This window comes from Narcine bancroftii, chromosome 12 (assembly GCF_036971445.1).
Source record: "Narcine bancroftii isolate sNarBan1 chromosome 12, sNarBan1.hap1, whole genome shotgun sequence".
Classification (NCBI taxonomy): domain Eukaryota; kingdom Metazoa; phylum Chordata; class Chondrichthyes; order Torpediniformes; family Narcinidae; genus Narcine; species Narcine bancroftii.
In genome coordinates, this window is record NC_091480.1 from 56210684 (window position 1) to 56223592 (window position 12909).

Sequence of the window (12909 nt, forward strand, 5' to 3'; positions counted from 1 at the left end):
CTCAATTCCCCAACAATTTAAACCTGGTCTTAAATTCACTGAGGTCGCCTCCACTGCTTCAATGGGCAGCAAATTCCACAGATATTCTGTTCTATATACTGTTTAACCTGCTGACTTTGTCCAGTATTGTGCTTTTAAAGCCATTTACAGTTTGTTTTGTGCAGGTCACAATCGATCACCTTAAACCTCAGAGCTTTGGCCAAGGAAATAAGGATGTTGCAGGGCATTTATGGCAGAGACCCTCTTCTTCGGGCTGAATATTAGCAGTTCCTGGAACATAAAAGAAAGGATGTCAGGGACTCCCTCGCCTGGTCATCACAGAACCGACACAGACATATCTCCAATGAGACACTTTGACAAGGGAGCTCACAGCTCAGTTTTATTTCACAAACAAATCAATGTTCTCGCTGGATACAGACGGCAAGGCCAACTTGCTTTTCGGTAGCGTTTTGCAAAATGTCCCAGAGAGATGGGAAGCCTGAGGAGTGCACGCCACTGGCAGCCAACTCCCAGAGACAGGAGCAAACTGATCATCTGTTTGGGAGTAAATATCAACCTGGCACAAATCACAGCCAGGCCCAGCAATCATGGGCCCAGGCAGCAGAAGGACTATCACACTTCCTTCGGTAATGCCAATGGGTCTTCAGTAAAACTTATTCTGTTTTAGGGCCACCAAATCTTTGGAGGCAGAGGGACAGGGGATGGGCAGCAGCAGAGGGAGGCCCGCTGAAAGCAATGCTGCAAACAACAGTGATCCAAAATCATGGGCAAACAAGGGGGCCAGAGTTGGAGTGCGGAGATCAAAAGTCGATGGGGCCCATGAGGCAGCAGAACTTGTGGCGAGACTAGAAAACACTTCAGGAATTTTTAAATTGACCCTCTCCCCAGACCTGGACTCAGTGTCAGTCAGCAAGGGTGCTGGCCAATCAAGATTCAGTGCAAATAAGGGGCCAGGCAGTGGACTGGAGAGCTGAGGAGGTTGGAGTCATTGATCGAGAGGAGACCACAGTATGAATGAGAGCAAGAGGGAAGAAAAATAAATTGCATTTCTGCAGCACCTTTTCAGGACCTGCCGAAGCATTTAGTCAACAATGTGCTGTTGAAGTTGCAGCCTCTTTCAATGCAGAAAATGCAGCCAATTTGCGCACAAGGAGTGTAAATGACCAGGTAATGTCCAGGAATGAAGAAGCATCAAAAGTGGGTGGGGGAGGAGAGGGGAACCCTCTGGTCATCTTCAGAGCCACAGGGGCTTGGATGAAGATCTCACAAGAAAGGCAGCACCTCTCAGTACTGCACTGGGCTTGTGGCTACACCTGGGACCTTTGGATTTGAGAAAAAGGGTGGGGAGAGGGCAGACTGGACATTTGAACATGGTTAGACAACTGTATCTATGTAATGGTCAAATCTTGTGGACCAATTTTTAGGCCAGGACACTGGCAAGTCTGCATTCGGGGTGTCGGGAGCTTGGATGGGTGGGTGGCCGGGGTCAAAAATAGGGGAGGGGGAGACTTATTGAACACTGTATTGACTATTACATGTGTATATACAGTACTCAAGAACATTGATGGGATGGTGGAGCAGGGTGCCTGAACTTTAGCATCTCCTGATGACAGAATCGAGAGGCATGAAAGGGCATTGAAACCTTCTTGGTCGATGTTCATGCAGATGGAAGCTTCCAGGTATCCAGTCATTCTTGTGCCACATGACTACTGTTCCTTTCCCTCCCTGCACAACCTCTGTAATGGCAGCACTGCCACTGGTGTGGACGAGGACAGCAGGGAGCGGAGAGACAACGCTACTCCATCAGATCCTACAGCCCAGTTCCAACAAATAGCAGCTCTGAACAGGATTTGAATGGCCTATTAAAACCAGTGGCTTTTTTCCCCCCCCCTATTAAAGTCTTACAACCACGGTCTGGGCCCAAGATGGCTATTGCTGATCACAGGAGCAGCCAAGACGGGTTGCAGATTCTGCAGAAGCCACACAAGGCACCAGTAACACAGAACATCTCCTGTTGACAAGTAGAAGTAGAGATGACCCTACAGGGTCACCCTACAGGTGACCATAGCAGCAAACCTACAAGGGCCTCAGCGGCTGAAGGACACTCACAAGCCGCAGGTGGTCAGCGACCCAGTCGAGGGATTCTCGGAACTAGGATTTGTGAAGCTGCTGAGGGCAAGAGGGGCTCCCAAAGGGCCTCAGGGGCTGAAGGCTTCCTATCATGTCAGAAGTTTAGATCTGGAGTTCGGGGGCAGCGCAGCTGCAGAGGGTTGTGGGAGCACTGGAGGCGTGAATCCACAGACACTCCAGCCCTTTTCACACCAGCTCACCTGTACATTGGCCATTCAATGAACTGGTTCAAGAAGCCGTTTTTGCCATTCACAAAAACAAACCACAACCAGTTCTTTGCATCCTTTCACACTCACCACCAGCCACCTATCCTCCCCCAGTGACATCTGATTGACACAGAGTGATGGCAGATCTGTCCTCCCAGAATTGTGTGTGGCAGAGAAACCCCTCCATGCGTGCTCCGTGCATACAGCCCTCTCTGCCCTACGGAATTCTAGGAGTGTAGGTCCACCATTGCTCTCTCTGACTTTCCTATGGTCTTTATTAATTGTTCCGCTAGGTGTTTTACACCACTTTCCCACAATCCTTTATAAATTTATAAAGGTTTTCTATAGGTCAGCACAACAGGGGCAGAAGGGCTCATACTATATGCTGTACATAAAGTTTAATTATGTTATAATTAGGCATGATTAATTATGTTTAAAGATGATACATTGTATTCAATTTACTAAATCCTGATCAAAGTTTATACCTTTTTAAATTTTGTATCCTTCACGTTCCTGCATTCACACAAAATGTCATCAACATGTCACTACTTTGTCCCTGGATAGTCCATGTCCCTTTCACACTGAGCTAATTAGCACACAGGCATCAGATGATACACCCTACCTAGGCGGCCCATCCCTGGGGTGATTTGATCCTACGTGCCGATTTGTGAACGTTCACACTGGCCCTTTAACCAATTATATTAGCCGTTAATTACTAGGATAAGGTGCGAGTGTGAAAGGGGCTTCTGACTCTTTTTCCACTCCTTTCCTCTTACTGCAAGGGGGCGATACTAATGGCGACTTTTTGCCTTGTGGCAGGCAGAAGGAAATTTTGTACATCACGTGACAATCAAGGGCGGCACAGTTAGCGCAATGCTGTTACTGCTTGCACGTTCCCACCGTGTCTACATGGGTTTCCTCTGACCATTCGAAATATACCGATGTGGGGGGGGTACGTTAATTGGGGGGTACAGGCTTGGGGGGTACAGGCTTGGGGGGTACAGGCTTGGGGGACAGAAGGGCCTGTTACAATGCTGTATGTCGATATTTACATTTTAAAAGGAATCTTGCATCGAAAGACAGGTTTAAAAACATAGTAGTGAGGGTGGAAGAGGGCAGCAGTGAGGGCACCATTGGCTGGCATGTCGCCCACAGAGCTGTGCCCACATTCTATAATGGTCCAGCCAAATGGATGGCAGAGTTCCAATGAATCCCTGCCAGCAAAGATGCTGGGCAGTGCCCAGAGGGGGATGGAAGAGATGCACTGCCAATGGGTGGTACGGGAGTTGAGGGGTAAACAGGCAACACTTCTGTAGAGTGGACCTCAAGGCCTCCCATGGTGCCTTCCACAAGAACGTAGAATCAACCTCTGATGGAGCTGGCATGGTCAGTGCCTTTACAGTACCAGGGTTCGAATCCCGCGCTGTCTGTAAGGAGTTTGTATGTTCTGCCCATGTCTGCGTGGGTTTTCTTCGGGGCTCTGGTTTCCTCCCACCCGTAAAAATAAATAAATAAATGGACATTTGAAAATTTGAAAAATAAGCATTTAAATTTTTTCTCAATTTTTTAAAAATACACCAGGGGTGCCGTAATGGGGTGTAAATTGGACTCGTGGGCCAAAATGGCCTGTTACCATGCTGTATGTCTAAATTTTAAAAATTTAATCAATGAATTTTCAGCCAGAACAAAAATGGCTTGGCTGCCCACTCGTCTAATCCTGGCACTCCACTTTAAACTGGCCATTTCTTCTCACCAGCAGCAGACTTGCCCCCAAATCATCCATTTCAGGGATAAAGTTCTTGACCGACTGTGGAGGGCGACTGGTGAAGGCATTTCTCAGCAGCGTCACATCCTCTGGCCAGTCCTCCTCTGGCGGGAGCCCCGTCAGGCTGAAAGCAAAGAAGTTTCCAATAAAGAAAAAAAAGACTCCAATTTCCACAGCACCGCTTACATCCAACTTAGGATGTCCCAAAGTGCCTCACAAGCTGGTGAAACATTTGAAACGCAAGAAACACGGCAGCCAAATTTGCGCAGAGAAACAGCATTGGCCGGAGAGGAAAAAAAATGATAACTGTTTAATGGTCAAATATTGACTACTTTGCCAAAAATCTGGAATAAATTAAGCATTTAATTGCAAGAGGTTTGCGCCACAAGTCAAAGCAACAGGCCAATTTGCACAGATTTCATTGGTCAGGCATCCTTCATCAGCAGGAAGTTCCGTGAGCTGTGGTTGGACAAAACTGCTAGTCAACCAATCATCATTCTGAACCCTATTGTGTCAAACGCAGACTGGAAGACTCGCTTCCTCTCCAGGCTACCCCAATTGGGTGATGCTTCCCAGAATTACCCCTCCAACCCTCCCTGCAGCCCAGTCACTGGAATTCAACAAGCACACTTACTCAAAAATCTTTTCTAATTGGTCAACTTCTGATTTCCCACAAAACAAGGGCCTGTAAAAAAGACAAAAGAGAACAGGTAAGTCCCAAATGAAGAGAATACTTTTAATTTGGGCAACACCAGAAGATATAAAGAGCCCCTACCCAGTAACTGCCTTACCCCATTGGTTCATCACAATACTGATTTACAGGATATCAGACAGTCCATTCCCAACACTCCTTGAGTAAGTAGAGGCAAGCAGCTGCATTTCGTGAGTAAGTGGCGGGACCATCAGCAAGTCCATCCCTCCAGACCCACTGATGGAACAGGCAAACCCATTCCAGCTCCCAACACTCTCCCAATACAACATCCCCTGCCCCAAGGGCCTGATCACACTCGACCAGCTCCAATTTAAATGTAGGCATACAGCACAGTAACAGGCCCTTTCAACCCGTACTGCCCAATTACACCCAATTGACCAACAACCCCCAGTTCATTTTTGAAGGGTGGGAGGAAACTGGAGCCCCCACAAAAAAACCACGCAGTCACAGGGAAAACGTACAAATTCCTTGCAGACAGCACCCAATTTGAACCCTAGTCGTTGGCGCTGTAATAGCATTGCGCTAACCATGCCACCCAAAATTTATCCACGATTCTCTTCCCATGCCACCATCTACAGCCACCACTTGTATCCCACATTGTGTCTGCTCAATTAAGTGACATTCTCACGTAGACCATTTCAGTTAAACCCTCTGCCTTGAGGCCGGCCACAGGAGCGGATGGAAAACAAAGAACTTACTTTTCAGACAGCAGCCCTAAAAGGCTGCTCCAGCGTCCCATTCATATCCAGAGAAGCCTTGTTGTGCTGTCTGGATCCAATGGAGGTGGGGCGACTGGTGCCGTAGCGCCACCTGTCATATAAAACGCAGCAGAGCAATGACCGTCTTCCCATCCCATAATCCCCCATGCAGCTGGAACTGCTCTGTGGTTCTCAGAACAGTTCCAGCTGGGTGGGGAATTATGGGTAGGGAAGACAGCCATTGCTCTGCCACATTTTCACCCACAGAGAGCGGCCCTGAAGGCCAAAGCGGCCTGGTGTGGCTGTCTCAGTCTGCACCAGCCACCCCCGCACCGGCCCTGACTTGGAGGGAGAGGGGAGAGTGGGGAGATGGATCGCAGGATGACGGCATCATCAGCCTGCCCATCAACAGCCACTTAGCACAGATGTACATTCAGATTGATTGACGGAGCACAGTGCTCCACCAATTATCCCTCTCTCAGAGGGGTTGGATTCTGTGGCTCGGAGACGGCCTCCACACAAAGGTATGTGGTTATGCATTTTAGTAGAGGTTCTCCGCCTTTACATTTGGACTTTTGTCCTATCTGAAAGGGCCTTACCACATCCTTCAAAACAACTAACAACTCAGGGTGCCTGTGAGCACTGGCCCCTTCCTTTCACGAGGTTTTAAGCTGTGTTCCAGCATTGACCTTCTGCAAAACATTTCAGCAAAAATAGAGCCTGTCCTCCACAAGACCTCTGGGACTAGTCAGATCAAACACAAAATATGTGCAATGCAAAGGACTGGATTACAAAACTTAAGCACAGGTGTACCCTACCCCTCAAACTTCTCAGAAGTCCAGATTTTGGGCTTTTCATTCAAAAATGGATGTGCTAACGTTAGAGAGCCTTCAGAGGAGGCTCACAAGGATGATTCCGGGAATGAATGGTTTGACAGCTCTTGGCCTGCACTTGTTGGAATTTGAGGGAGGGGGATCTCATTGAAACATTTTGAATGTGGAAAGGCATGGACAGAGTAGATTTTAAAAGGCTGCTTCCAATGGTGGGAGAGTAGGACAAATTCAGGATGAAAGGATGTCTGCTGAGAACAAAGATGCAGAGGAATTTCTTTAGCCAGAGGATGGTGAATCTGTGGAATTTGTTGCCATAGGCTGTTGTGGAGGTTGGGTCATTGGGTGCATTTAAGACAGAGTTTGATAGGTTCCTGAGTAGCCAGGGCATCAAAGGTCATCAGGAGAAGGCCAGACAGTAGGGTTGAGTTGGGAAAATGGATCAGCTCATGACTGAATGATGGGCTGAATAGCCTATTTCTGCTCCTATGTCTTGTGGTCTTATGGACAAAAGGCATGGTTTTATTTTGCATACAATTCTAGAGGAAGGATGCAATCAAGCTCAAGAGTGCAAAAAGATCCATGAGTGTTTAAGAGGCTTTGAGGTAGACACGGGAATATGAAGGAGGGGAGGGATATCTATCAGGTGCAAGCGTGGAGCTCAGACCTCTTCTCTGTTCAGACCAAGGGAATAGCTTCAGACCTGACAACTAAGTGGGCCCCAAACATGGTCCAAGGCTGCTTCTTGTACATCAGCTGTCAGGTACTCTTGCATATTTCAGCCTGACACCATTGATTAGGGCACAGCGACCTCATGCTGCAGGCATGTCCTGTATTCGATCTTAGCACCTCAGCATTGATCAGATAGCCAGTAATCAGGATGGCACCAGCAATCCCTCTGCAGCCATACTCTTATTCGGGATAATTAAATGATGTTATTCTCATACTCATGGTCAGTAAGCCATTTAACAGGTAATTTGTCAGTTCTTCTGCACCCATTGTCCATACAAGACTATTATGTACATACAAATGTTCGTTAAGCCATACTGCGCTGGGTAGGTCGCGTCTCCAGAATGGAGGACCATCACCTTCCCAAGATCATGTTATATGGCGAGCTCTCCACTGGCTACCAAGACAGAGGTGCACCAAAGAAGAGGTACAAGGACTGCCTAAAGAAATCTCTTGGTGCCTGCCACATTGACCACCGCCAGTGGGCTGATATCGCCTCAAACCGTGCATCTTGGCGCCTCACAGTTCGGTGGGCAGCAACATCCTTTGAAGAAGACCGCAGAGCCAACCTCAGTGACAAAAGACAAAGGAGGAAAAACCCAACCCCAACCAACCAATTTTCCCTTGCAACCGCTGCAACCGTGTCTGCCTGCCCCACATCGGACTTGTCAGCCACAAACGAGCCTGCAGCTGACGTGGACATTACCCCTCCATTAATCTTTGTCCGCGAAGCCAAGCCAAAGAAGAAAGAAAGAAAGGAATACATTGGGTGTACACGCTTTTTAGTTTGATTAGGGCATCATGTTCGGCAAAGACCTGGAGCCACAGGGCCGGTTCCTGTGCTGGACAGTTCCATGAAAGCTCGAGATGGAAGGGGAGTCTGGGAACATAGGAAGCTGAGGGGTGGGGGCTCATCAAGAGGTTTATAAAACCATGAGGGGCATGAATAAGATGGACTGTCACTGATGCACCATCAATAATTCCAAAAGACTGGAAGCTTTGTGAAACTGACAGGCTTTTATTCACAATAGAATGGAGGCACGTCCATGCTGGTCAATGCTTATAAGCTGGGGAGGGGGCTGTGGAATGGGAGGAGCCACAGGTACAGTCACCCAAAGGGGTGTGTCCAGACGATTAAATATTCAAACAGTGGTTTTCCACATTCACCTCTTGTTTTTAAAGACTTCAGCGGAGTGAAGTGCATTGGAGGTCATCATTAATTGTCTTTCGGGTGGTCTGATCTGCAGCTGTTGTAGAACTGGCTGCAGCAATGGGGTCCTAGACAGCCTGGGACATCTGTACACCGTTGTCGAGTCGGGCTTGCCATCCGTTGGGGCTGGGGCAACATGCCATGGCCCTGGTACATTGTGGGTGATGATAGGCGAGGTGGTGCGGAGTGATCAGTAATGGTCCCCAGAACCCCTGTGGGCGCCAGGTCTCTAAAAGACACCGTGTCCTCGTACCCATTAGAGTACACCACATAAGTGTATTGGGGGTCAGTGTGGAGGAGGCAGGCCCTTTTGACCAGTGGGTTAGACTTGTGGCTCCTCATGTGCTTTTGGAGTAAGACTGGCCCTGGGGACATCAGCCAGGCCGGCAGCATGGTCCCCAAAGTAGATTTCCTAGGGAAGGAACACACACTTTCATGCAGAGTGGCTCTGGTGGCCGCACATAGGAGTATCCAATTGAGTGGAGTGCCTCAGGAGGTAATCTTGCCAGAGGGACACTGGAAGGCCTCTACACTGCAGGGCGAGGAGGATTGCCTTCCAGACCGTGGTGGTCTCCTTTTCCACCTGCCTGTTCCCTCGGGGTTGTAGTTGGTGGCCCTACTCATGGCGATGCCTCTGGCCAGCAGCTACTGGCGCAGCTCATCACTCATGAAAGTGGACCCCTGGTACCAAAACAGGGTGAAGGGATTGCGCAGGGCCTTGATGACAGTGACTGTTGTCACATCCGAGCAGGGGATGGCAAACAGGAAACGTGATGCAGAGGAAGTACACATTGCAGTCAGAGGAGGGGCAGGGGTCCCTTGAAATCAATGTTCAAAGGGGCGGGTTGCCTTTATCAGATTTGCTCTGTCTGGTCGATAGAAGTGCGATTTACACTCCGGACAGACCTGGCAGTTTCTGGTCATGGTCCTGATTTCCTCGATGGAGTACAGCAGATTGTGGGCTTTGATAAAGTGGAAGAATCTGGTGACTCCAGAGTGGCAGATCATTGTGGAGGGCCTGTAACCAGTCTATTTGTGCACTGGCATATGTTCCATGGGATAGGGCATCTGGGGGCTCAGAGTTTCCTGGGCCAGTACAAGACATAATTGTAGGTGGAAAGTTCATTTCTCCACCTCAATATCTTGTCATTTTTGATTTTACCTCGCTGCTGGTTGTTGAACGTGAAAGCCACTGCACGTTGGTCAGTCAGCAAGGTAAATTGTTTGCTGGCCAGTGCCATACTGCCTCAAAAATGGCTTGGGTCTCCTTCTCAACAAGGGGTGTTGAATTTTGGAGCCCTGGAGGGTGCGGGAAAAGGCAGCTACAGTCTGCCCGCCTGGTTAAGTGTGACAGGCAGAGCAAAATCAGATGCATTGCACCCCACCTAGAACAGGGTGGATTCGTCCACAACATGCATCGTAGCCTTGGCAATGTGTGCCTTGAAGTGGCTGAAAGCTGCATGGACCTCATTGCAGGGAAAAAGAGGTAGATTTAACGAAGGGGCAGGCCTTGTCCGTGTAATTGGGGTCCCACTGGGCATAGTAGAAGTCCAAGTACCTTTTCAGGACTTTGAGGCTGTAGGGAAGGGGGCACGTGATTGGGGTCAGGGCCGATGACTCCATTCTCCATGACGCAGCCAAGGATGGCAAGGCTAGTTGTACGAAATACATATTTATCCTTATTGTATGAGAGGTTAAGGAGTTTGGCTGTCTGGAGGAATTTTTGGAGGTTGGAGTCATGGTCCTGCATGTCATGGCCACAAATAGTGATGTTGTCCAGATACGGGAATGTAGCCTGCAGCTCATACTGGTCTATCATTCAGTCCATCTCCCTCTGGAAGACTGAGACCCTGTTGGTGACATTGAAGGGAACCCTCAGGAGATGGTGGAGACGGCCATCCACCTCAAAACCAGTATATTGGCAGTCCTCCAGGTGGATAGGAAGCTGGTGGTATGCTGACTTTAGGTCAATGGTGGAGAATATGGCGTGATTTGGTTTACATCAGCCATGTGGGGAACAGGGTACACGTCCACCTACATGTATCTGTTAATGGTCTGACTGTAGTCGATGACCATCCTGTTTTTCTTCCCATTCCTCACCACCACCACTTGGGCTCTCCGAGGGCTGGTGCTGGCTTCAATGATCCCCTCATTGAGTAGCTGCTGCACTTCAGACCTAATAAAGGCCCGTCCCACCTACTTTTGGTGGCAACGGCTTTACAGTCAGGGGTGAGGTTAGCAAACGGCAGTGGAGGTCATGCTCCGTGGATAATCTTCAGGTTGTTGGAAATAGTGGGGGAAAAAGGCGGGTGGGGGGGGGGGGGATGGTGGTGGGTGGTGTTTCTGGTGAAGCACCATGGGCTGTTTAAGAACTACTGGTTACAGAAAGTGAGGGGGGGGGGGGGGGGCGGGGCCCATCTTACTCCAATCACACATTTAAGATGGCATTGAAAGTCCAGTCCCAGTAGCATGGCAGCGCAGAGCTGTGACATCACCAGGAGTTTAAAGTCTTTGTAGTCTGTGCCCCGCATGGTCAGGGTCATGATGCAGTAGCCATGGACATCAGCCGTAGAGGACTGAGGCTAAGGAGACGGTGACTCACTGGCCTAACTTCCCACTTTCCCACTAACCACTGCCCTTTTTTCCCACAGCTGGAGCAGACCGCATCTTTTGCTGGGCAGCATTTCCTCAAGTGCTTGCTCAGGCCACAAAAGTAGCACTTCAGGTGCTTGTGGAGTACAGCAGCTGTGGTCGGATCATTAGCAGGATGTGGCAATAGAGGTGTCAGGTACATACAGAGTACAGTGCCCATAGTCAGATTGCTGGTGAGATGTAGCAGGGTATCCCAAGATGCAGTGCCTGGGGCAACCACGAGACAGTCGCCTTGTTGGCCGAGTAAACTTCCACATTCTGGAGGGCCACCTCTAGCCTGCCTGCCAGTTCGACCGCCTTCAGCAAGTTGAGCTCACCTTGCTCAATGGTCTCTGATGGATGTAAGTAATTGGGCCTGATGCCCGAGACATGCGCGTCTCTAATCAGGTCCTCAGTGGCTGTCACGGCCTTGCAGTTGCAGGCCCATCCGAGAGTTTGCAGGGCCCGGAGGTACTCTGCACTTGATTCCCCAGGTCGCTGTTTTCGGGTGGCCAGGAGGTGTCTCACGTCGACCTCATTTACCTTCCTCAGGTACTGGCCCCTCAGAATGTCCACTGCCTGTGGGTACAATGTGGCATCCCTGATCATTGAGTATACTAAGTGCCCGACCTGCGAGTATCGTACCTGCAGCTTGTCATTCTCAGATCAAACTATGGCTGATGATACCTGCAGGAAGGCTGGTCAAAGCAAGACAGCCAGATTTCAAAGTGTGGAGGCTTCAGGTGATTGAGGGGATTTCCAACTTCCTCGGCTTTAGGATCTGCTTCATTGTCAAAATTTATTGAGACTAAAATTGATGCACCATCAAAAACTCCAAAAGACTGGAACTTATTGGCTGACAGGCTTTTATTCACAATAGGACAGAGGCACATCTGTGCTGGTCGATTGTCCAGAACTGAGGAGGAGCTGAGGGCCAGTCACCTTTATTCAGGCATGTGTGGGAGGGGCCACAGGTCCAGTCGGCCAGTGGGTGTGCCCCGACAGATAAATATACAAACAGTGGTTTGCCACAGTCACAGTCTTTTCCCCAGGTTCAAGGTGTCTAAAACTAGAGGGCACAGGTTTGAGGGGAGAGATTTAAAGGGGACCCGAGGGGCACCTTCTTCACACAGAGAGTGGTGGGTGTGTGGAATGAGCTGGAAGTGGTGGAGGTGGGGACAATTACACCGTATAACAGACATTTGGACATGTCCGTGGATGGGAAAGGTTCAGAGGGTGATGGATCGAACACAGGCAGACAGATTGTGTCTTGAATGAAACGACAAGTTGGACCAAAGCATTCATTCTCAATGGAGCCCCTACAACACCCATCCCACCCGATTGGGGCACACAGCACATTTAAGTAAAAGCCTTTAAGGGCTCAAGCCTCTTTGTGTTCAGCTTGAAGTTGTCTGTCATCATCCCCAATTTTATTTCAGGAAGGAAACCTTTTGGAAAAATATGTTAAGTTTTCCAAGTCTGGGTGCCACAGTTAGCATTGCGGTTAGCACAACACTGTTACAGCACCAGCGATTGGGACCTGGGTTCGAATCTGGCCCTGTCTGTAAGGAGTTTCTACGTTCTCCCCGTGTCTGCGGGGGCTCCGGTTTCCTTTCACTGTTCAAAAACGTACTGAGTGTTGTAGGTTAATCGGGTGTAAATTGGACAGCACGGGCTCGTGGGCCAGAAGGGGCTGTTACCGTGCTGTACGTCTAAATTCATATTGAAAAATTATTTCAATTGAATTTAATTTGAACTTGTATTTCTGAAATTTTAATCCAAACATCTGGGTTACTAAGCCTAGCCACGCAACTACTGTTATGGCATGATTAGTATAGCTGTTGCAGCGCTGGTGACTAGGGTTTGAATCCGACGCTGTCTACAAGGAGTTTATACGTTCTCCCCATGTCTGCGTGGGTTTCCTCCAGGTGCTCCGGTTTCCTCTCACCGTTCAAAAACGTACTGGGGGTTGTTGGTCAATTGGGTGTAAATTGTGAG

General features: G+C 49.1%; 1 protein-coding gene across 2 annotated transcripts in view; it reads right to left on the reverse strand.

Moving 5' to 3' along the window:
* The window catches only part of LOC138747051 (cyclin-dependent kinase 4-like), a 40185-nt gene that overhangs the window by 15205 nt on the left and 12071 nt on the right, over positions 1-12909 (reverse strand). Inside the window, exons 1-4 of one of the 2 annotated variants that reach the window (XM_069905935.1) lie at positions 6201-6233; positions 4736-4786; positions 4090-4225; positions 180-270 (exon numbers count right to left, since the gene is read on the reverse strand). In XM_069905935.1, coding sequence (XP_069762036.1) covers positions 181-270; positions 4090-4225; positions 4736-4786; positions 6201-6214 — 291 coding nt within the window. In that variant the 5' untranslated portion in view covers positions 6215-6233 and the 3' untranslated portion in view covers position 180. Of the gene's footprint in view, positions 1-179; positions 271-4089; positions 4226-4735; positions 4787-6200; positions 6234-12909 lie in introns of those variants that run through there. The other variant, XR_011347286.1, reaches the window with a different exon arrangement.